The sequence below is a fragment of the Alternaria triticimaculans genome (assembly GCF_023758025.1).
Source record: "Alternaria triticimaculans strain BMP 0046 chromosome Unknown scaffold_12, whole genome shotgun sequence".
In the NCBI taxonomy this organism is placed as follows: Eukaryota; Fungi; Ascomycota; class Dothideomycetes; order Pleosporales; family Pleosporaceae; genus Alternaria; species Alternaria triticimaculans.
Window position 1 is genome coordinate 310,027 of NW_026055969.1, and position 24,466 is coordinate 334,492.

General features: G+C 52.6%; 7 protein-coding genes across 7 annotated transcripts; 6 read left to right on the plus strand and 1 right to left on the minus strand.

Annotated features, from left to right (window-relative positions):
- Nucleotides 1-501: 501 nt before the first annotated feature.
- On the plus strand, nt 502-2,023 carry J4E78_007630 (uncharacterized protein; the record flags this gene model as incomplete). Its single annotated transcript, XM_049368235.1, has 4 exons — nt 502-510; nt 669-933; nt 982-1,341; nt 1,392-2,023. 4 exons carry the CDS (start codon nt 502-504, stop codon nt 2,021-2,023), a joined length of 1,266 nt encoding a protein of 421 aa, XP_049219889.1.
- A 493-nt stretch (nt 2,024-2,516) lies between these two features.
- On the plus strand, nt 2,517-4,450 carry J4E78_007631 (uncharacterized protein; the record flags this gene model as incomplete). The annotated part of the gene is made up of 3 exons (XM_049368236.1): nt 2,517-2,565; nt 2,636-3,102; nt 3,152-4,450. The coding sequence occupies 3 exons, from the start codon at nt 2,517-2,519 to the stop codon at nt 4,448-4,450; spliced, it is 1,815 nt and encodes a 604-aa protein (XP_049219890.1).
- A 2,030-nt stretch (nt 4,451-6,480) lies between these two features.
- On the plus strand, nt 6,481-7,774 carry J4E78_007632 (uncharacterized protein; the record flags this gene model as incomplete). Its single annotated transcript, XM_049368237.1, has 2 exons — nt 6,481-6,756; nt 6,806-7,774. The coding sequence occupies 2 exons, from the start codon at nt 6,481-6,483 to the stop codon at nt 7,772-7,774; spliced, it is 1,245 nt and encodes a 414-aa protein (XP_049219891.1).
- Nucleotides 7,775-8,257: 483 nt separating this feature from the next.
- J4E78_007633 (uncharacterized protein) lies at nt 8,258-9,721 on the plus strand (the record flags this gene model as incomplete). The annotated part of the gene is made up of 4 exons (XM_049368238.1): nt 8,258-8,278; nt 8,357-8,583; nt 8,657-9,186; nt 9,258-9,721. The coding sequence occupies 4 exons, from the start codon at nt 8,258-8,260 to the stop codon at nt 9,719-9,721; spliced, it is 1,242 nt and encodes a 413-aa protein (XP_049219892.1).
- A 1,808-nt stretch (nt 9,722-11,529) lies between these two features.
- On the plus strand, nt 11,530-12,489 carry J4E78_007634 (uncharacterized protein; the record flags this gene model as incomplete). Its single annotated transcript, XM_049368239.1, has 2 exons — nt 11,530-11,698; nt 11,750-12,489. 2 exons carry the CDS (start codon nt 11,530-11,532, stop codon nt 12,487-12,489), a joined length of 909 nt encoding a protein of 302 aa, XP_049219893.1.
- Nucleotides 12,490-13,176: 687 nt separating this feature from the next.
- MET3 (Sulfate adenylyltransferase) lies at nt 13,177-15,114 on the plus strand (the record flags this gene model as incomplete). The annotated part of the gene is made up of 4 exons (XM_049368240.1): nt 13,177-13,195; nt 13,255-13,404; nt 13,502-14,419; nt 14,474-15,114. 4 exons carry the CDS (start codon nt 13,177-13,179, stop codon nt 15,112-15,114), a joined length of 1,728 nt encoding a protein of 575 aa, XP_049219894.1.
- Nucleotides 15,115-21,090: 5,976 nt separating this feature from the next.
- Nucleotides 21,091-24,466, minus strand: J4E78_007636 (uncharacterized protein; the record flags this gene model as incomplete). The annotated part of the gene is made up of 2 exons (XM_049368241.1): nt 21,091-22,287; nt 22,358-24,466. The coding sequence occupies 2 exons, from the start codon at nt 24,464-24,466 to the stop codon at nt 21,091-21,093; spliced, it is 3,306 nt and encodes a 1,101-aa protein (XP_049219895.1).

Consider the following 24,466-nt stretch of genomic DNA (forward strand, 5'->3'; position numbering starts at 1 on the left):
GCGGCTCCCGAGGCGCAAGGCGGAGGATCTCCAGGCCCATGTCCCTGCAGGAAATTGACGACGGCACGGGAGTGATGCATGAAGGTTGCAATGACATAGTGTGCGGTTGTTAAATTTGGCAACGTCCGTGATCGGTAGCAGTAGAAGTCATCACTATTGATTGGACTATCCCGTTTTTTCACCTGTGGCAGGTAGAACATGAGACTGCTTGCAGATTGGAAATATACACCGGCATTGTGTTCTCCTGGTCCTGCTGTTAGAAGTGCGATAGTGTGCATCTTGCCTGAGTGGGACGGATGGTGGCGCCCCCACAATTGCCGTGTGTTGACGCAAAAGGCGCCATGAGAGGCCAGGCTCGAGGGCCGATAGCAACCGCGAAAGAGGCTCCAAATTGTCTTGGAAGTATTCGCAGCGAGTGGCATTGAGGCATCCCGCAGTACTGAGAGGCGCAACGGCTGCCACCACATCCCATGTTACTGCGCACCGCCTGCAGCAATGGACATGGCCTGCGTGTCCAGTTTAGCCAGCGTGCACGCGTCTCACTCCACGACTCCTCTACGCAACCCTCGGTGCGACGACACGTCCTATCACGTCACGCCTACAACCCTCCTACCTGCCGCCCCAAATTGCGCGTCCTGTGCACGCAGACGACGACCAAAGGTGCCCAGTACCTCGCCATCCCGTCGCATACAGCGCCTCTCCGCAACTGGTCGACGACCGTCCACCGCAAACCACTCTTTTCCCCTTCCACCATGACGGGCGCCACGCAGAAAAGAGGCCACGCCGGTCATCACCACCATAACCACGACAACACCTTCCTCTTGTCCAAGAACAAGAATGACGCCGGCGTGCGCATTACCAAGATTGGCCTCTACGTCAACCTGGGCATGGCTGTCAGCAAGGGCTTCGGAGGCTACGTCTTCAATAGTCAGGGTGAGATGGTCAGGCGCGTTGATACGAACGTCTACTAACGCCTGCCAGCACTCATTGCCGACGCCATCCACAGCCTCACCGACCTCGTGAGCGACATCATGACGCTGGCAACAGTCGGCTGGTCCCTCAAGCCCCCTACGGACCGCTTTCCCAGCGGGTATGGAAAGGTGGAGAGTCTGGGCTCGCTCGGTGTCAGTGGCATATTGCTCGCAGGCGGTTTCTTCATGGGCTGGACCGCGCTGCTGGCCCTCTGCAAGCAATTCTTCCCCGAAGCCGCCGAGGTAGCGGAGCAATGGGGGCTTATACCACACCACCACCACCACGGCATCGACGACTTGGGCCCCAACATCAATGCTATATGGCTTGCTGCTGGCTCAATCGTCATCAAGGAATGGCTCTACAGAGCGAGTAAGGGCACCCATGACAACATCGCAAGCGCCTGCTGACAATCACTCCAGCCCTCAAGATCGCCAAAGAGCGCAAATCGACGGTCCTCGCCTCCAACGCCTACCACCACCGCGTCGACTCCCTTACTGCCTTCGTCGCTCTCCTCCTCATCGCCGGCTCCAACGTCCTCAACAATGCAAAGTGGCTAGACCCTATCGGTGGGCTCGTCATCTCGCTCATGGTTGTCCAAGCTGGTTGGGGAAACACTAAGCAAGCGCTACTCGAACTGGCAGACGTCGGCGTAGACCAGGAGATGAAGGACAACGTGCGGAAAGCAGCGACTGACGCTGTCAAGGATGTTACTACCGCATCAGAGCCAGTCAATGTGCGAGCGATTCAGGGTGTCAAAGCTGGCCAGAACTACCTCATGGATATTGAGATTGGCGTCTCTGGCACCTGGACTGTTGACCAGACACGCGACGTCGAGAATGCAATCCGGGACCGCGTTGGTGTCAACGTGCGCGGCGTGAAGAAGGTGCGCGTGCGCTTTGTAACCAACTCGGCGCAAGCACCAGACTTTCTCGACGAGTTCATCCCTGGCGACTCTGCTGCGGCGGCGAGCCAAAAATCTGAGGCAGAACATGACCACGACCACGACCACGATCACGAAACTACCGATGGCACCGCAAGGCGAAGGAAATGATTGGTGTACACCTATAGACAAACATAGCTGGGCGTTCTGGAGTTGAGCAATGCAACTACCCGGCGGCATATACGAGACATCGGACACTTGTATATATTCTGAATATCCATCACCTGAATTCAACCCTGGCCCACGCTCTAGACTCGTACTTCCCCACGCTAACGAGATTCCCTAGCTGACATCGGCGTTTGGCCGAGATGCAACTCCAAAAAGTCACAGCTGTACTCACGATGTCTCGGCACGAATTTATCCGCCATCCAATGATACCGCGCCAAAACACTGGCGCTTCTGCAGGCACCGCCGGCAAAATTGCCTGTGATGTAGCGCGTCCGTCAATGTGGGTCTTGCGTAAGTGTGCCGTAGCCGTATCGTGGATGTGAGGCAGGGACCTCTAACACTACGAGATATGGTCTGCTTATCCTAGCCATGTCTCGTCAACATAACACCCTAACATTACCCTCACAGCTCGAAACGGCACTGACACACTTCGACCATGGCTGATCAGTTCTTGGGCTTCGATTTGAGCACTCAGCAACTCAAAGGTGCGAATACCCCGCTAGAGCTACCCCACCATCTGGTCTTCCAGCTTGGACTGACGCTGCCGTGTTCTAGGTATCATCGTCGGTTCCGATCTCAAACTTATCCACGAAGCCAAAGTCGATTTCGATGCCGATCTCTCCAAATATGGCATTGAGAAGGGTGTCCTCACAAACCCTGCTGAGGGCGAGGTTTTCGCGCCCGTCGCCCTGTGGCTCGAAGCCATTGATCTTGTCCTGCAGCGATTGAAGGAGCAGGGTGCCGACTTCTCCAAGATCCAGGGTATCTCGGGTGCGGGTATGCAACATGGTACCGTGTTCTGGAGCAACGATGCAGAGACACTACTTGGTAGTATGGATGCTGGAAAGACACTGCTCGAGCAGCTGGAAGGCGGTGCCAAGGGCGAGAGGAAGGGTGCCTTCAGCCACCCCTTCAGTCCAAACTGGCAGGACGCAAGTACACAGAAGCAGTGCGAAGCTTTTGATGCGACACTGCAAGAACCTAGGAACCTGGCCCTAGCTACTGGAAGCAGCGCCCATCACGTAAGTTTCCAGCACTCTCCAAGTCTTTGTCCCTACTAACACAATAAAGCGCTTCAGTGGCCCTCAGATCCTTCGCTTCCACGACAAATACCCCGAAGCCTACAAAGCGACCGCTCGCATCTCTCTCGTGTCCTCTTTCCTCGCTTCCGTCTTTCTCGGTAAAGTCGCCCCCATCGATATCGGAGACGTATGCGGAGCCAACCTGTGGGACATCAAGAATGGTCGCTGGCATGAGGATCTTCTTGCGCTCGCAGCTGGAGGGAGTGACGGCGTCGAGGACCTCAAGAAGAAGCTCGGAGGTGTTCCGGAAGATGGTGGCTCAAGCTTCGGTACCGTCTCGCCATACTTCAGCAAGCGCTATGGGTTCCCATCGTCGGCTCAGGTCATTGCGTTCACTGGTGACAACCCATCGACCATCCTCGCCCTTCCTCTACGCGCGTCCGACGCCATCGTCTCGCTAGGGACCTCAACAACATTCCTTATGTCTACACCCCAGTATAGGCCCGACCCAGCATACCATTTCATGAACCACCCCACCACAGCAGGCCTCTACATGTTCATGCTCTGCTACAAGAATGGTGGTCTAGCACGCGAGCACATCCGCGACGCCATCAACAAAGCCTCAGGCTCATCCGACAAGTCCTGGGACAAGTTCAATGAGACAGCCCTCACAACTCCTGCGCTTGGCCAAGCCCAACCATCCGACCCTATGCGTCTAGGTCTCTTCTTCCCCCGACCAGAAATTGTACCAAACGTCAAGGCAGGAACATGGCGATTCCTTTCCAAAGATAATCAGCTCTCGCCCATAGCACCAGAAGCTGCCCAAGGCAAGACGGAGGACAAATCTTGGCCCGTTCCTCAAGCCGACGCCCGTGCAATCCTCGAATCGCAGTTCCTGTCATTGAGGTTGCGCTCTCAGTCCCTTGTCGAACCCCAGGGCTCCCTTCCCGCACAACCCCGCAGAATCTACATGGTTGGCGGTGGTGCCGTGAACCCTGCCATCGCCGAACTTGCCGGCCAAGTTCTTGGTGGCTCAGATGGTGTATACAAACTTGAGATTGGAGGAAATGCTTGCGCTCTCGGAGCCGCTTACAAAGCTGCCTGGGGCGTACAACGTTCGTCTCCACAGGAGAAGTTTGAGGATTTCCTTGAGGCGCGATGGAATGAGGAGGGCTTTGTCAAGAAGATCTGTGAGGGCTACAGGAAGGGTGTCTTTGAACAGTATGGCGATGCACTCAAGGCTTTCGATGAGGTAGAGAAGGTAGCACTTAGGGAGAAGGGTGAGGCCGAGAAAACGGATGCTACCAAAGAGGCTATGGGGCTGCAAGGCCTGGATAGCCAGAGGTAAGATGACGGTAGTGTGAGATACTCTGGAATGTCACTTGATTGTTTGGGCACAGATCCCTTGAAAGCGAACGTCTTGGCTAATCGACCATCTGGTACCACAGTTGTGTTTTTCGTTTGACGGACATGTGACGGCGCGGCAACGCGCCGGAAGGGCCACGCGACACTTCCAAGGTTGACGTAACCTCCAACACTCCAGCTCCACATTATCAAACTTATCACATTTGAATCTTCTCCACCTGCCGCTAACACCACAGTCATTTGCGCATACTGCTTCACGCGTTGAAACATGTCCGAAGGTACCGAGAACCATATTGTATGCGTTGGTGCCGTCTACATCGACACCATATTGACGTATGTATCAACGCTCTGCAACAACCCTACCCTATTTATAGGAAAAACTAAACACCTAAGAGCCTACATTAATATAAAAGCTTGCAAAGTTAGTAGCCTAACAGCAACGTAGGCTTCTAGGTATTTTGTTTTTCCCTTGTATAAGGTGATCCTAAGAATTAGAAGCTTACTAACTCTCGAGTGTTCAGAGTCCCGCATTTCCCCATAGAAGATGAGAAATTACGCGCCAAAGCTCTCACGCGAAGAAGAGGAGGAAACACGGCAAACAGTCTAGAAGTGTTATCGCAGCTGCAACGATACGACCCTAAAGGAGCACATCCCAGTCCCACGAGTCTGCATCTGCTAGCTGTGCTCCCTGAGGAACAATCTGCGGCTTCTCAATTCATATCTACATCACTTCCTGGGGTAAACATATCCGACGTGAGCCTCTTCCGCAACCAGCACCAAGAAGCTGCGTCAAGCTACATCATCCAAAGCGAAGAGAAGCGTTCCCGCACAATCGTCAGCATCAACCAGCTCCCCGAAATGCAAGCCGAAGAATTTATCCACCAAGTCCGCAGATTCAGTACGGAACAAGGACATACGTGGAAGAAAGCGTGGTTCCATTTCGAAGGCCGTGTCCCAGAGATCACACTGCAGTGTGTCCGCTTCCTCCGCGAAACATACCCTCATTTCAGGATTAGCGTCGAGTGCGAGAAGCCTGAGCGGACGGGCATGGCTGAGGTGGCGCAGTACGCAGATGTAGTGTTTTACTCGAAATTGTGGGCCGTGAAGAATGGGTATGAGGATGCGAGAAGCTTTCTTGAAGCCAGACGCGATGAAACGAGAGATGGGGCTCTACTGTGTTGCACATGGGGTTCTGGAGGCGCTACAGCGGTTGAAAAGGGGGACGAGGAGGTTTGGGCGGATGTGGAGGCGTGGCAGGCAGATGGGGAGGAGGGGGCAAGGGTTGTGGACACGATTGGTGCTGGGGATACTTTTATTGCGGGGATGCTTTTTGCGGTTAATGAGCATGAGGAGTGGGGGCTGCAAAGGAAACTCGAGTTTGCGAATGAGTTGGCTGGGAGGAAGGTGCTGCAGGAGGGGTTTGGGGGTCTGGGGAGGAGGATGTGGTAGCTGGTGAAAGATAACGCGCTACTTGCTTTGCGATTGCTCTGGCCTATAAGGACTAGACACCTGGGTATGCGAAAAGTAAACCTACGTACAGCAACGGACGCTTGACAGCGAGTGTTTGCAAGCGTCCGCGCTTCTAGTGTTTCGTGTTCGCAGAAAGCGCCTCGCAGAAGTAGTTCGATTCGCTCGAGACAGATCATGACGCTTCCAAATCATGAGCTGGAAAGATGCGTTCGAGACCTGATCTTCAATTCAGTTTCAACCATTGGTCAGGTGCGGCGGACTAGATCGACGACGCAGACGGGAAAGGGTCTCCCGGAGCAACTTCCGGCCATCCATCGCACGGGTACACCTCGAAGAACTGGAATCATTGACGCGCTACCCCGCATTATCTTGAGCTATCGTGCCCGGAATGAAACATGGAGAAGAGCAGATGTCGGCGAGGCGGAAGCTAGATGCAGTTGCGGGGTGACCACGGGGACTGTGTTGGTGCCTTAAGAAGGCTGCCGTCCATTCAGCAGCATACGGCGGAACAAAGAGTTCATACACTACCAACAATTCATCAGCATGAGTGGAACTAAGATCGAAACATGCCCCATGGGGTATCACCGAATTCAAAACATCCACAACGGCAAGGTACCGAGTGGCACCGTCAAAGCTGGTGGACAAGACAAGAAGGCTACTGGTGAATACATCAAATGGGATGCACCAGGTGTTGAGAACATTCCGGACAATGAGCAAGAGAAGATCAAGGAGGTTTCTGCTCAGTTCAATCGTTTCCAAATGATGAACTTCAACGAGCATATGCATTGTTTGAGGGGCACGCATTTGAAGACTCAGGGTGTAAGTATTTTGGGCTTCTCGAGATGAACGTTACTGATGGCATGAGCAGTGCGTCATGGGCAAGTTTACCGTGCACGACAACCTACCTAAACATCTCGCCCAAGGAATGTTCGCAAAGCCTGGTACTTACGATGTAATCATGCGGTACTCGTCTTTGACGCCCAAGATTTTGCCTGACAACCTGGCAGCCCCACGCGGCATTGGCATGAAGGTCTTTGGTATTGAAGGAGAGAAGCTCTGGGGAGAAGATAAGAAGACGCAAGATTGGACCTTCAACAACTACCCGGTATTGGAGCTACGTGATCCCCAAACCACATACGATATTGCAGACGCACTGGAGCGAAACTGGAACGACTTGCCTACCTTTGCGGACGAGCAGAGCAAACGCGTTGATGCCGACGTAGCGACCCTCGGTGGACAACTGCCGAAACAACACATGGTTGCTATGCCCGAGTACTCACAATCAGCCTACCGCCACGGAGCTTATGTAGCCAAATACGGCGTCTTCCCCAATAGCAAGTTCCAAAAGGATCTGGAGAACACCGAAGTCAAAGACTCTGACCCCATCAATATCCTCTCGCAGACCCTCCGCACACACCACCTGAATAACACCATAACCTACAGCTTCTGCGCGCAACTCTTGCAGGATCTCACCGAACAGCCCGTCGACGACATCGGCATCGAATGGGATCCCAAGAAATATCCGTTTGAGCAAATAGCTACCATTGAGTTCCCGCCGCAGGACTCGTGGCTACCTGAGTTTAGGACGTGGTGGGATGATCGCATCACGGTGAACAGCTGGCATGGATTGAAGGAGCATCAACCGCTTGGAAGCACCAACCGAATGCGCAGGGTAGTTTACGCCGAGAGTAGGAAGTTGAGGCTGAAGGTTAACGGGTATAAGGAAGAAGACTATGTGGAGCCCGCGGGGCTTGGTGATATCCCTGGGAAGGGTGTGGAGGCGCCGCAGTTGGATTTGAAGTATCAGAGTGCTGTTACTACTACCGAGGTTGCATGATTGAGAAATGCAAGCTAGCTAGATGTAGGTTGTGGAACGGAAGCGCTTTTCTTAGATGTACGTATGCAAGGTTCCGGATGTATGCACGTTCGGTTGGTGACGTCTGTCTGACGCGTGAACAAGTCCGAAATGTCATTGAAGCTGCTAAGCTAATGTCTCTAGTAATGAGTGCAGTTGAAATACATGCAGCTTACAGGTAGGGAGTGACAAGGCAGGTGCGACTTCCGCGAGTGGCGGCTCCCCGCACATGCGCATGCTAAGTACCTGCAGCTAACTCACTGGGCCAACAGCAACAACAACAACGATTAGTTCACTCTACAAGAATACATGAACCATATTTCGCTTCGTGCTTGCGAGACTGTGAGTGAGCTACAGCTGTCAAACATGCGAATCCCTTCTTTATCTTTACTGACATGTGGAGCAGTCTACATCTCAACTCTAACCACAGCTGCAAGCATCGTCACCCTCTTCCCTCATATCAGAATGTCGTCTAACGAAAGAATGGTGAGTGCTTTTAAGTGAAAGAAGAGCTATCTGGCGCTACGATACTGTCACTGAACAAGACATACTAACGTGACAAAGGCGTATCCCTACGGCAAGCCATACTCAACGCCCTCGAATGGTACACAACATGACGAGAACAGACTATGGATGCAGATACAATATGAAGCATACAAAGATGGTATCGACCTAACAGTATTGCCTTTTGCCAAAGAAGCTATTGCGAGCATCGCTTCGCTAGCGAGTAGCGTGGTGAATGTGAAGGAATTTGACTTCTCGACTTCAAAGAGGGTCGATACGCATACACAGTAAGCTCAAACGCTACCAAATACAGTGCCAAAGACGCAAGTAAGTGTGCCGATGTACTGAAAAATCTCGTAGCCCCATCCCAGACTGGTTCCGAGCCCTCGAATTGAACGCTGCAGGCCGCGCAACGCCGTCCTGGAACGTATCATCCCACCTCAAATTCATGAGTGAACACCACATCGCTCACTCTGTACTCTGCGTCTCCACACCCCAGGCTAACGCCTTCTTGACTGAAAGAGACGAAGTGCTGAGAAAGAAGAAGACAGTTGCCCTTGCGCGTTTACTCAACTCCTTCACAGCGGAACTTTGCAGGATCTATCCGGAGAGATTTAGTTGGTTGGCCATTATGCCGTTACCCCATGTGGAAGAGTCGATTACGGAATTGAAGCGCGTTTTTGGAGAGGAGGGAAAACAGCCAGTAGGTGTCGGTGTGCTAACGAACCACGAGGGGATGTACCCGGGGGACGAGACTTTTGATCCATTGTGGGATTTTCTACAAGAGAGATCCGCAAAGATGGGAAGCGATGGGAGGGAGGTGGTCTTCGTGCATCCAACGGAGCCCATCATCAAGCTCGACGATGGCCGATTGATAAATTCTCGACCATGTGAGTTCTCTCTTCCCAAACTCGGGCTCACAAACGACCAAAAGCTAGAGCGAGCTGACAATATGCCACAGCACCCCTTCGCTCCGGTCTCGGAGAATTTTACTTCGAAACCGCGCGAGCCATCTCGAGTCTAACGGCCTCATCCACATTCCTCAAGTTCCCGTCCCTCCACTTCCGCATCTCCCACGGCGCAGGCGCTTTCCCCGATATCTCCGAGCGTTTCCTTCTCGGCTTCCCTAACATCTCGACCGCAGCAAGGGAAGCCTACAAAACGCGCTTTTGGTACGATAGTGCAGGACCAGTGTGGCCAAATCAGGTCAAAGGGCTGACGGAAGGAATGGGTATTCCAATTAGTCAGATGGTGTTTGGCACGGATTATCCGTATGGCATCGGGTTTTGGGATGTCGATGCTAATATTGATGGGTTGGCTTGGGCGGGGGAATTGAGGTTTGAGGAGAAGGAGAAGGTGTTTTGGGGGAATGTGAAGGAGTTGTGGAGAGGGAAGATTGCCGTGTTGGATGCTATGGAAGAGTAGAGTGATTACAGACTTCCCCTCTCCATAATCTGCCTCGATAACCAAATAGTGACTGTTTTGTGCTCCAATGAACGTATCAAATGTGGAGCTTGGTCGAGACTGCCTCGACTGGTGTGCGCCTTTCACAACGTCTGTTTGGCAACGACGAAGTCGTCACTGCCGTTCTCAGGTATGTCTGACACATCTCAACCCCGCTTCGTTCTTTCTGCCTTCTCATACCCTCTCACCCTTCTCGCATTCATCATGGCGGCCTCAGAGTACGAGACGGTTGCTAACGTTGCTTGGGATGTTATGAGTGTTGATCTATCCGCCACCCAGCTGCTTCGCTCAATGTACCACAACTCTTCGGTTATCCTCGAAGCTCTCGACTACTTCTCTGTGCAATTCGCACCTTCTCTCCATGGGATTCTTCGGTCACGTACTCCACCTACACCTCAGCAGCTGCAGTTATCCACCCTTCCCGAAATCGCGCGACAGTGTTGAAGCTCACCAGTACATCGTTGCTACCAATCGCATGGTTTCGGCGTACGTTCTCAATCTTCGCGCATCCATGGGAGTAGACCCTTGAATTCGGACATGGTGTTTGCACAAAAATCAAGAACAATTCCACGCCAACCAAGAAAAAAACTGAACAGGCCTGCAGCCTACATCAACTTAAAACCCTACAAAATAGATAACTTAGTGTTGATGTAGACTCTAGACCTGTTCAGCTTTTTCCTTGTATGAGGTGATTTGTTGATTGCGGTAATAAACTCCATCCAATTGATATAGAGTTGTAGACCATGCCGGTTAGCTGCGGCGATTTAGTGCGACAGACGACCTTCGACCCCGCCGTGTGACATCCGCCACCATTCACGACAACAACAGCACCGACAACACGACATAAGATTATCACGAAGCGCCCAGGCGGGAATCGCGCGACATGATTGCCCACCAAAAGGCACATGCTTGTTGCAGATACCGAAATCAGGACGACGGATCTCGCGCCCCACGAGTATGAGGTGCACCGAGTCGTGCAGGAGGCTAGAAAAATTGTTCAGCCTCAAGCATGGACAGCTATAGGTAAATATGCCTGACGTTCCACAACGACTCACACTAACCGATGGTTTTACAGTAAATCCTGATGCGTGTTACAAGTCTTCTGGGCGAGGCCCCGGACGCGATCGCCCGGCGCTTGCCGATGGGCCGGGGCACTCCACCAACTCCATATTGTCAGCAGAGGCAAACATCAAGAGAAAGTCAAGATGAGACAACATGGCATTCCTCAGCCCATCAATAGGCAGTCCGTCCGTCCGTCTAGTCCGTCAGCCAGAGCCAGATCATCATGACTTCAGCCATTCGCATTGTTCGGTAATCGTCCACGGGATGACGTTGATGACAAAACCTCAAACCATCGGGCGATTTCCAACCAACGCACAGCCGCGGAGTGCATGAGCATAGACGTCGTCCGAGCCTCAGAAGTAGCAAAACGTCTACTGCCGCCGGATGATTGGCGAGACTGCCTTACATAAGGCTGGCAGGAAGAGTTTTGCTCCACCATGTACTAGCGCGAATTGCGTGATCGCACGTCTTCACCCCCAGCTATCGCACCTTGCGGAGATGGTTACAAAGCGATCCCGATGGCGGCGCCCAATATATACTCCAGGCCGTGGTCGCTCTCCCTCTTCCCACCTCCAGACTCAAACGATTGATAATAGTAGTTTCTCCTGGGAAGCCTCCATTTAGACACCAACCCACAAAGACATACTCCTTCTGGCTTCTCCGCACGTGCCTGCCATACCCCAAACTTCCGCCACACCATCTTGAAGATGTCGTCACCATTGTTCGCAAAGGTTGACGCCTACAAGCAGCCTACACTCCGCGAGGAGTCTGGCTATGCTTCAGCCGAATCCAGTCAGGAGAGCCTACCTGAGATCTACTTCACGAAGCCTCATTTGAAGTTTATCAACGCCCAGCTCCAGAAGCTTGAGCCTCAAGGTACGTGATGGCACTTTACTCCTGAAAGTTTCCCAAACTAACTTGGAGTAGACATCCTCCGATGGTGCATCACATCTCTGCCTGGACTATTCCAGACCACCGCCTTTGGTCTTACTGGCCTGGTCACAGTGGACATGCTTTCGAAGCTCGATGGACCTTTGAAGCACAACATCGACTTGATCTTCCTCGACACTCTCTACCACTTTGACGAAACCTATGCCCTTGTTGACCGGGTAAGGAGGCGATACGGAACACCGGTACACGTCTACAAGCCTGCTGGCTGCGACAACGTCAACGACTTTACTGCCAAGCACGGTGACAAGCTGTGGGACACCAACGACGAACTTTACGACTACGTTGCCAAGGTGGAGCCTGCTGAGCGTGCCTACTCTGAACTTCAGGTCAAGGCTGTCTTGACTGGTCGCCGACGTAGCCAAGGTGGCAAGCGTGGAGATCTGGACATCATCGAGGTCGACGAGGCCGGCCTCATCAAGATCAACCCTCTCGCCAACTGGAACTTCGCCCAGGTTAAGGAATACGTCGACGCCAACGATGTCCCATACAACGACCTTCTCAACCAGGGTTACAAGAGTGTCGGTGACTGGCACTCTACACAGCCAGTAGCTGCCGGAGAGGACGAGCGAGCAGGACGCTGGAAGGGCAAGAACAAGTCCGAGTGCGGCATCCACAACCCCAAGTCGCGATATGCTCAGTTCCTCCAAGAGCAGGCGATGAAGCAGCAAAACGAGGATCTAGCCAACAAGCTGCAACAAGTCTCTTTGAACGTTTAGAGTGATGTAGGATATCTTGATTCCTACTTGTTGTACCGCATTAGCATGGGCGTTTGGGTTATTTATGGGACAGGGCATAGCATGGGGTTTGGGTCACGAAAGAATGGGGTTTGCGGCAGTCGCATCCGATTATGTATATACGGGGCCGAGATACCACCGACGCAGGAGCCAATGAAGCTCCCGCATGAATCAAACGAATTTCCAGCATTGCGCTAGACCTGTCATATACGTGAGGTGTTCCTGAAAATCGCTAAAGCGCAACACAAACTGCAGGACAAGTTGCTCCTTCTCCGCTCCGCTCACGTCACTGTGGTCGCGTCGCCCAACGAAAAGCCGGGTGAGACAGGCTCTAACTATCGCGTGCAATTGCGCAATCGCTTCCAAGATCTGCCGACCCATACAACAACCCGCTTTGTGCCCTAGTCTCTGCAAGCAGAGAAAATCCAGAGAAGCCTATGGTCAACAATCGGGGACATGGCGCCTGAAGTGTCCGTAGAACCCGGGGAATAAAAAGCCCTTTCCACCCGTCCCGCCTTGTAGTCCTTAGTCGCGCATCTTTCTGTCTGAGTGACCCAAAACCTCCCTCGCGAAGCCAGTCTTGTATAGTCAGGAACGACATCAAGTCTTCGCCGAACTACCTGACCAGATCCACCACCGGATTCTATATTCCTCACATATTCTTTAGACATGGCGAACGCACCCCATGGTGAGTTGATCAACAGAGTCGCTGGAGTTGGTCACGAATGCTGACGGAGGGGACCACAGGCGGCGTCCTCAAGGACCTGATCGCACGCGATGCGCCCCGACGCAAGGAACTGTTCGAGGAGGCTGAGAAGCTTCCGGCTATTGTTCTGTCCGAGAGGCAGCTCTGCGACTTGGAGCTCATCCTGAACGGAGGTTTTTCACCTCTGGAGGGTAAGTCGTCATCCCGCAGCGCTAGGCGAGGGGCAGCGAAGGCGCCCCTCGTGTTTGCGATGTTTGCAGCAGCACGGCCCCTGACAGCATGATGCAGGTTTCATGAACCAGAAGGACTACGACGGCGTAGTGTCCGACAACCGTCTCGCCGACGGCAACCTCTTCTCCATTCCCATCACACTCGACATCTCGAAACAGACCATCGATGAGGTCGGCGTCAAGCAAGGCGCCCGCATCGCCCTGCGCGACTTCCGCGACGACCGCAACCTGGCCATCATCACCGTCGACGACGTCTACCAGCCGGACAAGGAGAAGGAGGCCCGCGAGGTCTTCGACAAGGACAACGACGTAGCACACCCCGCCATCAAGTACCTCTACGAGACAGTCAAGGAGTACTACGTCGGCGGCAAGCTCGAGGCCATCGACCGCCTGGAGCACTACGACTACGTCGGCCTCCGATACACCCCCGCGGAGCTGCGTCTGCACTTCGACAAGCTTGGCTGGTCCAAGGTCGTCGCTTTCCAGACGAGGAACCCCATGCACCGCGCTCACCGTGAGCTCACCGTCCGCGCTGCCCGCGCCCGCCAGGCCAACGTCCTCATCCACCCCGTTGTCGGCCTGACCAAGCCCGGTGACATTGACCACTTCACCCGTGTCCGTGTCTACCAGGCGCTGATGCCCCGCTACCCCAACGGCATGGCCGTCCTTGCTCTTCTGCCTCTGGCTATGCGCATGGCTGGTCCCCGTGAGGCCATCTGGCACGCCATCATCCGCAAGAACCATGGTGCCACCCACTTCATTGTCGGCCGTGACCACGCTGGCCCAGGCAAGAACTCAAAGGGTGTCGACTTCTACGGCCCATACGACGCCCAGGACGCCGTCGAGAAGTACAGGGACGAGCTCGGCATCGAGGTTGTTCCCTTCCTCCAGATGACCTACCTCCCCGACTCGGATGAGTACAAGCCCAAGAACGAGGTTGAGCAGGGCATCAAGACCCTCGACATCTCCGGAACTGGTACGTCAATTGCATTTCCTTTAATTAGGGGTTGGAAACTAACATTGTGAACAGAGCTCCGCAAGCGCCTCCGAACCGGCCAGGAGATCCCCGAATGGTTCTCGTACCCCGAAGTCGTTCGCGTCCTTCGCGAATCCCACCCTCCCCGCAGCCAACAGGGTTTCACTGTCTTCCTGACAGGTTACCAGAATTCCGGCAAGGACGCCATCGCGCGCGCTCTCAACGTCACCCTCAACCAGCAGGGTGGTCGCTCCGTCTCCCTCCTTCTCGGTGACACCATCCGCAGTGAGCTCTCCAGCGAGCTGGGCTTCAGCCGATCCGACCGTGACAAGAACATTGCCCGCATCTCCTTTGTAGCCGCCGAGCTCACCAAGGCTGGTGCAGCAGCCATCGTTGCGCCCATTGCTCCTTTCGAGGACTCAAGAAAGGCAGCCCGCCAAACGGTAGAGCGATACGGATCCTTCTACCTGATCCACGTTTCTACCCCGCTCGAGCATGCGGAGAAGACCGACAAGCGGGGTGTATACGCCAAGGCGCGCGCCGGTGAGATCAAGGGTTTCACTGGTGTCGACGACCCGTACGAGGTGCCCGCCAACGCTGACCTGACTGTCGACCTGTCGACTACCAACGTCAGGACAGCCGTCCACCAGATTGTCCTGCTCTTGGAGAGCCAGGGTCTTCTGACACAGTTGTAGACATGAGAAAAAGCGTTTCGAAATGTTTTTGGATTTTAACGATTATGATTTGATGGACATGGAATCGACCTGGCTTAATGGTGCCGGGTTTTGAGCTGCGCAGTATAGACGATGGGTTACCTAGACACAAGGTTTAGACCATGGGTTATGAATGGCAACTTTGTTGCTTTCTTGATTGCAAGGACGTGGCGTCACAGTGATGGATGTCTGATGTCGATGTGATGACATGAAGCTGTGCGTAGGAAACAAACGCAACATGCACTTGTAGTTGATTCCAGACTGATCATGCTTTTTTGTATGTTGCTAGCAATGTCTCGCTTCAGACTTGTCTCTTGTCCCTCTCCACTTTTTCAGACCAACCACCCAGCAGCGACAGCCAACCCCCCAATCATAGCAGCAAACTGCGCGTCTACTCAGGCATATTAGCATGTATTCCCGGACCATCAATACTCCCAATCAACATAAATGACGCAACTGGTTGAGCAGCCGAAGTAGCTTTTGCAGGTGCCTGGGTTTGAGGTGTTTAGTGTGTACCCTGAAGCGGTTGTCTCAGCGTCGGAGATGGGCTTGGTCCGGAGCGAAGGTGAGGATGGTGAAAGAGAGAAAAGAGGAGACTTGAGGCGGATGAAAGGAACGCATTGCGGACGGGTTTTTCTTATTGGCATTATTTGGTGGGTAGAAGAAGACGATGTTGGACAGTTCAGGCCTTGGAATAAACAACAGCCTTTGTATGCGGCGGTGTACGTAGTGCGAGAGATTAGAGTTAGAATTGGAGATAAAGTACCATGCCATCACCCACTTGTACATGTACATGTACGCAATCTTCTACATGCATCCAAATCGATAATATTGCATGACTTCACCTTATCACATTCTTTCCCCGTCGCCTCAACGTACAGTCAAACAGCACAACCCATCTACATGGCCTCAGCCTCCTATCCCAAATCGTCAGGAATACAAGCTACAATCACCTTCCTCTCCAAGAGTACAATCAATCCTGGACGATAATCTCATCGCAGCGACATGTCACGGTAGTGGGCTGAGAGGAACCGTAGAAGGTGCGGGTACACAGACCACATGCGTTGATGCAGGTCCACAAATTGCCCTCTTTTTGGTCATGTGCCGAGTCCTTCGCATGTGTGTTATTCTGGGTGGGTGACTAGATGGCGCGAGGTGGTGTACGCAACGTCAAGCACCATCGCACGTGAGGTGCATCGCAAGGCAGATTGTAGGCTGAGAAAGCAGGCGGTGGCATGTCGGCGATGGGAGCTGTATGCAGCGTTGGGGGTGGCCTGTTGATAGCTGTCGTCGCTGGCTATCGTTGGCTATTTGTCGTTCGGCCCACACGCTCCGCCCGTACGTACCGCGCTGAGCTGTCAAGGGCTCCACATCACAACAGTGCAGCGCGACAACCCTCCGACGATGCCTGTTCAACGCACGGCCATATGCAGGCGTGGGTCTCATATTGCCGCCTCAGGGTCGCTCTCAGGATAGCGTCTTTTACCGTACCTCTGTGAGTGATGTGCCATAACGCGTGATTCGTGGAACTGGTTGTGCCCTTGTACACATTACACATTATGATCTTGATCATCTTAACGTTGCCGTCTTGATGGATCATATCTCATTTTAATCTCAATATTTTCCCATTTGATGTTCGTCAGGAAGCGAAAAGTTGTAATAACTCGGTATATGTGCCCTGGTAATTAATACCCACAAAACTCAACACCCCCACAACTCAACACCCCCACAACTCAATATTACAACATCGCTAGAAGAACATGTACAAAACGATGATCTCTTTTCAGAGAAGCTCGATGGACTCTTGGGTTATTCAGTCCCGAGATTCCATTATTACCTGAAAGCATGCTGGGAGTTCTCATTTCTACATTGTGGTGGATGGAGTGGGAAGCCCAAGAGATTCTGATGACGCTCGCCGCCTTTATCTAAGGATCGCCAGTAACCAATAGGCTTTTGATCATTATATGCGGCAGTGAAAAGAAACGGAATAGCTTCTTTTTTGCTGTGGACGTTTAAGGAAAGATTGCAAAGGTGATTGAACACGACTATGCTGCTGACGTGGACATAAGAAGTACCCCTGCTTTACAACAAGGGCGCCTGGTTAAGAGGCGTATATGAAGGTATTTATTGTCTATATTCGCACAAAGACAACGGCCTGAACTCTACTCCCTTCTCTACTCTTGAACGGATCGTCATGATGGAAGCGAAGCAAGACATTGACCTTGGTGAGCTCTACGTGTCGTATACTTTAGAGGAAACTAATCTTCCATTAGGGTTGTTCAACTCCAAAGACCACAATGGTTTTGTCTGGCCAGTCAGATACAGTCACGACTACATGCCAAAAAATGAAGCGTCCATGCCACCTTTTGTCGACCTGTCCTGCTTCCCTGATCTGAAGGCTGAGACTATCAGTGTTGAGCCAGTCATCAACGCAGTTCAGATTGAAACTGGATACTTGATCAAGGAGTGTGAAAGACTTAGCATGAACAGCATTCCTGTCTTTCCTGTACATGCAAAACTTCCATGGTATTCTTCGATTCACCATGTAAGACAGAACATACACTGGCCAATGGCTATAGAAGCAACACGAGTGCTGCTACAGCATTTTGCTTCCGACCAAACTGCGACAAGTATATTGAAGAATGGAGGCAAATCGTACTCCGAGATAGCCGCTAAGGAGCTGCCGATGTTACATGATAACTGGACTCGGTTCTGTGCTTATCTGTGGCCGGCTGCAAGCGAGGAGCGACTGAAACTCATCGCTGAGACTATTGTCTACATCTTCATCTTTGATGGTAAGCGGAATCTTACAAGAAATATTACTACTCTAATCACTTCTGGTACAGATGTATGGGAGATGAGTGACGAAAGTACAGTGAGTCGTTCCAAACTGTTGAGGCTCCACATATTTAACAGCTGAATGGCAGATCCAAACATTTCAGAACGAATTCGTATCACGACTAAAGGCTCAAATGCCTTACGGAGACGATGAACCAGTCTCGATCTTGCAGAAGGCCATGCATGCTACTATCCAAGGCCTTCATGATCAAGATGGCATCATCGGTGACGGAGGAGCCGAGGTAGTTGCAAGATTGATGGATTTCATCAATCACCCCCCGCCCCCCACCGAATTCCACAGTCTGAGAGAATTTCTGGACTATAGAATAATCGACGCAGCTGTCCCGTAAGTACGGATCAATAGTCTACACATTACGAAGGAAACTAATTATAAGTTCCAGTTACGTCATAGCGTGCACGAAGTTCTCTCTTTGTTCAACTGTCGACATTTCCAGCCCCAGAATTGCCAAATTTCTCAGGCTATTTGCGGACCATGTATCGATTTCAAATGACCTTGGTTCTTTCGATAAAGAGAAAAGAGCCTACGTAGAGAGAAAGGTGCACTACCTTGTGAACACAGTGGAAGAAGTTCGGAAGACTTATTCCCTTCCCAACGACGAAGCCGCGAAATTTGTCACGTTGGCTATCCAGGTGGAAGTGGAAAGAGAAATGGCAAGAGAACTTTCACAACTCAATGTCGATAGCAGCGTTCCTGAACCTGAGAAGGAATTCGCAAATGCGTTGGTATTCACAGTCAGTGGAAGTGTTTTGAGCTCAGTTGTCATGTCTCGATATGGTGGTAGATATATTGGCGGTTGAGGAGTTAACCGAACTTACACCTTCTTTATCTTAACTCGAAACTTATCGCCTTGAATATGAGTTTGTAAGATCTTGTCTTCCTCCTTACACAGCTCATGAAATGTACAGATGATATCATGAGCCGATTCCGTAGATGAATATTTGCTGCGAATGTTGAACCTCAATTCAAGAAGTTTTTTCACATCGACACCATCCTGTAATGGGCAATGTGGAAGTAGCATCCCTAAGCCAGTCAAGCACAGCGCTGTGATGACAACTCGATATTCACTACGCACTGAGTGTTTGCCCTGGTTTATGGAAGTGGTTCATGGAAGTAACAACGCTCGCTATACAGATAAGTCGCAAGGAAAGAAGGAGGCGAGTCAAGAGTGTCATCGCTCTTGGACGACGATCTCATCGCGGCGAGATGTCACGGCAGTGGGTTGGGATGAACCATAGAGGTACGAGTACGAAGGCACATGCTTTGATGCAGGGCTATTCTGTGGCTTGAGAGTGTCTTTGGAGCTAAGGGCGCGTCGAGGAATGTGGATGGTGGCGCGGGTGTAGATCGGGGAAGGGATGCAAGCTTGGAAGTGATGACGTTCTAGGGGTCGGTCCGCGGAAGCTGGTGCGTGTGGGAGGCTGGGGCCTCGGGAAGTTGCTTTTTCTTACGGGCTGCGGGCTCGAGTATCTGAGAATCGGGGAGATGGGGTAAACTATTTTTTTTCTCTTGTCTTTTCCGATTAAATTCGTGTAGGATAAACATTCTCCTTATGCTCTACGTATCTTGTAAAGAACGCTGTGGCGTTGTTGGTGTGGGAGACTGCGACACCTCCAACACCCAATTCCCATCATGTCCAACCCTGATTCTACATAAATGCATTGAAGGCCGCGCCTCCCACACCGAACAAAGCAGCATATTTCACTTCTGCAATAAGTCAGCTTTCTGATCTACCCAATAGTACCGCCTTTCGAAATCCCTAGACCAAGACAGAGACCGAAAGCCAAGATCGCGTACCGTGAGCATTCGCCGCACCCGTGCTAGTCGCTTGAGCCGATGCATCAGATGGCGAAGACGCAGATACAATGGTTGCAGCTGAAGAGTAGACTGTAGGATTGATGCCACCGAGGCTCGTGACACCTGGGGGGACTTCTTGCGCCGCGGCTAGAACGCTGAAGAAGGCGATGAATATGTATAATGGTGTGTTGAACATGATTGCAATTGTTTAGACTGACAGAGAGGTGCGATGCAGGAACGACAATGATAACTTGGTTGGCTGCAGGTACGGTCTTGAAGAGATGGAGCGATTGATCATGCGACTTGTTACTGAATCGGGCCCATGTCAGTACTGTATGTATGTACTGGCGTTTACCATGACGACTGCCACGTATGACGCAGACGTCTCAGTCCAGCGACAACTTAGACTTTCCATGGACGATGCTTCTTCTCCTTTGCAACCTTCATACTCCGGATGATGCGGTTAGCGACCTTCTTAGTGCGGGATAGCGCGGAACTAAAGCTATGTCAAGATGTAAATGACGTAGTCAAGACGGAACTCGGGCCTTGGAATTGGACCCTCTCCAACACAGGTATACAGGCCTGACAACTTGGTGCGAAGAATACCACATGTCCGTTGTACGAGTGGAGCTAAACCTCTAGTTGCAATTTGGACGCGATGTTGTGATATCACCTGTTTCCAGGAAGTGACACAAGCTGATTAGGGAGTAAGAATAGTTAATTCTATACTTAGGTTCTCGAGCTGTCTCTCCCCCCGCACTAGAATCTATCATAGGGTAGCGACATCCTCATAGTCCACTAACCACCCATTCCTACACTTCGAGTCGATCATCTTCCCCATCCCCATCCCCAGCGCCCCCTAAGAGGATTCGTAATCCCACTTCCTTGCGCAGCTTTTGCCTGAACCTTCACTGGCTGCAATTGCTGCGCTTGGGATGACTTCACTGCTGCATCCGTCTCAGATACTTTTGCAGCTGCAGCTGATGCAGGCGCTAAGCCGGTCTTCGTGGCACCCAGTGGGGATAGTTGCTGTTGCTTCTGTTGGCTTCCAGTCCCGGGGCTGGCGCCCTTCTCTCGTCCGAAAAGTTCTGAGATCCTTGACGTGGGACTGCGCCGTGGCTTTAGTGAGTCTCTACGAGTGAGCGCCGGAGGTTTGGGATCAGTCTGCTGCGTTGCTGGTGACAGACTTGCGTTGGCATTTGAAGGGGCTAGGGCAGCTGCCTTCCGCGGTGCCTTCTTGGGTAAAGCATACGGATCACTAGAGCTGGACTCATACATTCCGTATGAGGTCACTCGGCGCGGCATTACTGGCTTAGCATCTCTTGGTTCTGGTCGTGGGCTTGACTGGGTTTGTTGTTCTGAGATCTGGTCTGCGCGCTGGGTTGTACCCAATGAACCTTTCGGTGGTTGTAATCCGACAGGAGAATTCCCCCTGTCGTAAGCTGGGACTGGCGATGTTGTACCACGCGACCCTTGTGATGTGGCCGACATAGGTCCATCTCCCCCTCTCCTTGAGGCTCCAAATTCTGGTAACGCCGCTCTGGAGATTGGCGTACCTGTTCTAGTTGCAGTAGATGACCGTCGACCTGGTTGTACCGCGACAGGCGAGGCCGCACCTCTGGACTCTTGCCGCGGGGTTGATCTTGAGCTGCTTTCCTTTGTTGATCTGGCTTGAATGTCTGGCAAAGCTTCTGGGGAGACTGCTGTACCCCTTCTAGGAGCGGCAGACCCTCGCCGGATGCTGGCTTGTCGAGATATTGAGGGGATCGTCGCCGATCGTGTCGGTGCTCTGGAGACCGTTGGTACTTCTGTGAGGATTGGCGCTGCTCTGTCTTCTCCGACTGCTGATGACTTCCGTCGCGTGTTCGTCCTCTTGACTGACGACGATGGCCTTCGTGTGGCGGTTGTTGAATCTTTTCGTGCGGATTGTGAGGCTGTTGCGGAATCAGGCACTCGTCCTGAGGTTGCACGACGAGTGTTTGCTCGTGCGATTTGCGCTTCTTCTGGGTTTGCACCTGAAAGTCTTCGATCACCTTCATCTCCGGTGGATGTTCTTGGGATGGTCTTTGAGCGCGAGAGGTCAACCGTGCTGTTGATCCAGGCATTGTCATCTTCGAAGGGCCCGCTTGAGTTATCGATGCGACGGCGGGTGGGTATGTCTTCATCATGTGCACCCTTGGCGTCGGCAGGCGCAGGATCTTCTTCCATAACCACTTCAGTCCGCCTTTGTTCTTCGGTTCGTGCTGTTGGCTCTTGCTCTTGCTCTTGTCCCCTTGGCACTTGAACACCAGACAGTTCCGGAAACCTGCTCGGCGAATGATCTGACTCTCCTTCGTCTGACGGGCCTTCTTTCTGGGGAACTGGAGAAAACTTTTGCCGCGTCTCAGGCGACTGAGCTCCTTCTTTGGGCGTTGCTTCTGCTTTCGAGGTTGGGCTTCCCATTCCAGTCCGTCTGCGTACGTCTCTTCGGACGGGTTCCTGGAAGTCTTCTTCACGGCGTTCTTGATTCGTTCGAGAAGTCTCGTCCTCAGTCTCCAGCTTATTCTGGAACGTAGGTGCTCTGGAACTGACTGCAACATCTTTCTGGATGTAGAGAGCTCCTTGAGATTGCGATTTGCGGCGGGAGGGGCCTGACGAGACGCGACGGAAGTACTGCGCACGCGGTTCGTCCTGAGGCGAATTCTCGGGTATTGAGGCTGACTGTGGGATGGAGTAACTGTTTCTTCGAGATGGTGAAGGCTGGAGCTGCGAACCGTTGTCAATGCGGTCTGGAAGGATCGGACTGACTGGGTAGTAGTCGCCCTTGTTAGCGTAGACGGAGGGTTGTCTTGTTCGAGTGTCGGCCCTTCGGGGAGGAGGGGCACTGGAGTCTCGACGATAGGTAGCCTGTCTGGTCTGGTTCGGATAGCTGTTTTGCCTTTTTTGCGTTCCCCCTGGGGCTTCTGGCGACCCAGGTGCCGCGTCCAGAAATGGCTGCACTTCTGATGGGTCTAGGGCAGGCTGGCTTGATTGACGGGATTTGATTCCCTCTAGCTCAGAAGACTCCTCTAGCTCAGAAGACTCCTCTTCTGGCTTGGCCCCGAGATTAAGCCATCCTCTCTTCTTGGGCGGACTCTCAGCTTTCACCTTTGGTGATGGAGTTCGAGTGTCCGGCTTCGTCCATGAGGGAGTCTCCCGTAGGGGATATGCAGGCGCTGGCGGATATTGCTGCTCAGGTGGGTAGTTCGCGCCTTGCTTCGGCTTCTTCGTCTGGCTTCTAGTTTGCGTTCCGACTTCTATGCCCTCAAGTATGGTCTGTGGAGGAGACGCTGTGATACCAGGGGCCGCACTGCTGCGTCGACGATCGGTTGTGCGAGGCTCTGTGGGCGCTACTCTCAATCTTCCCTGTACCTGCGGGGTCTCATCGAGCACAGCTTCGGCGCTGGAGTGTACTGAAGGCTCTGATCCTCGAGCGGATGGCGTGAACCCTTGAGCAGCGCTACTTCGTCTTCGATTCGATTCGAGAGGTATTGTTGACGCCCGTGGTACATCGACTGAGGGTTCAGGTGAAGCCTGTGTCCTCACTCTTTCGAGAGGGACAGTCTTTGATGGCAGGCCTTCAGGGTCGATATATACCAAAGGCTCCAGTGCTGGAGAGGATCGCATGGTAAGTGCTCTATCGAGTTGGTCAGGAGCAGCACTGCTTTGTTTGCGCTCTACGTCGCGAGCTATTGTTACAGCCCGTGGTATGTTCGCTGGATACCCGGGTGAAGTCTGTGTGGCACGTCTCTCAACGGGGGGCATCGTGCCAGTCGGGCTTCGAGCTTTGACATGTTCCAAGGGCTCTACTGTCCGAGAGACTTGAGTAGTCGGTGCTCTCTCAATTTGACTAGTCATATCCTCAGTGCTGTTGGAGTTCGTCGGCGCAATAGCGTTGGGCTCAGGTTCTTCCCCAAGTGGCTCGTCAGCGATGCGTTGATATACGCGGAGCGCAAAAGAGTTCGGATTCGATAATACATTAGCAGTCGGTGCTCTCTGGATTCGACTACTCGTTGCCTCAATGACGTTGACATTGGTCGACGCGATAGCGCTTTGACTTTCAGCCTCAGAGTCCTCTTCAAGCGGTTCTTCGGCAATCCGTTGATAGACGTCAAGTGCGAGTAATTCGGGATCGAATGTAACATTCGCAGTGGATGCTCTTTCGAACTGACTAGCCGGTTCTTCGAGATTGTTGACACCAACTGAAGTAGCGCTTTGGCTCTCGGGCTCAAGTTCTTCTTCAGATGGCTCCTCGGCCATTCGCTGATACATATGGAGCGCGAAAGGTTCCGAGTCAGCCTCGAAAGCGGTCGTGGGCGATCTCCCAACCTGATCAGTGTCCTCATCGCGGCCAGGGACGTGGATTGATGCGGGAACCTCCTGCCTCTTAAGTTCTGTTCGTTCATCAAGCGGCGCTTCAACATCTTGCTCGGCACTTCGGAAAATCAGAGATCCAGTACGAGTACGAAGCGGAAGACTGGAAGACAAGGTTCTGTCGGCTATGGTGAGCCGCTCATTGGGCATCGTTTCCCTCCGAATGGTTCTTTGCCGCTCGAAAGAGCGCTGTGTAACTTCTGCGTCTACCGAAGGCTCGGATGCGGCATCATCTGCTTCTCTCGACGGATCCACAGGACTTTTAGATATAGCAAGAATGCTCGCCAT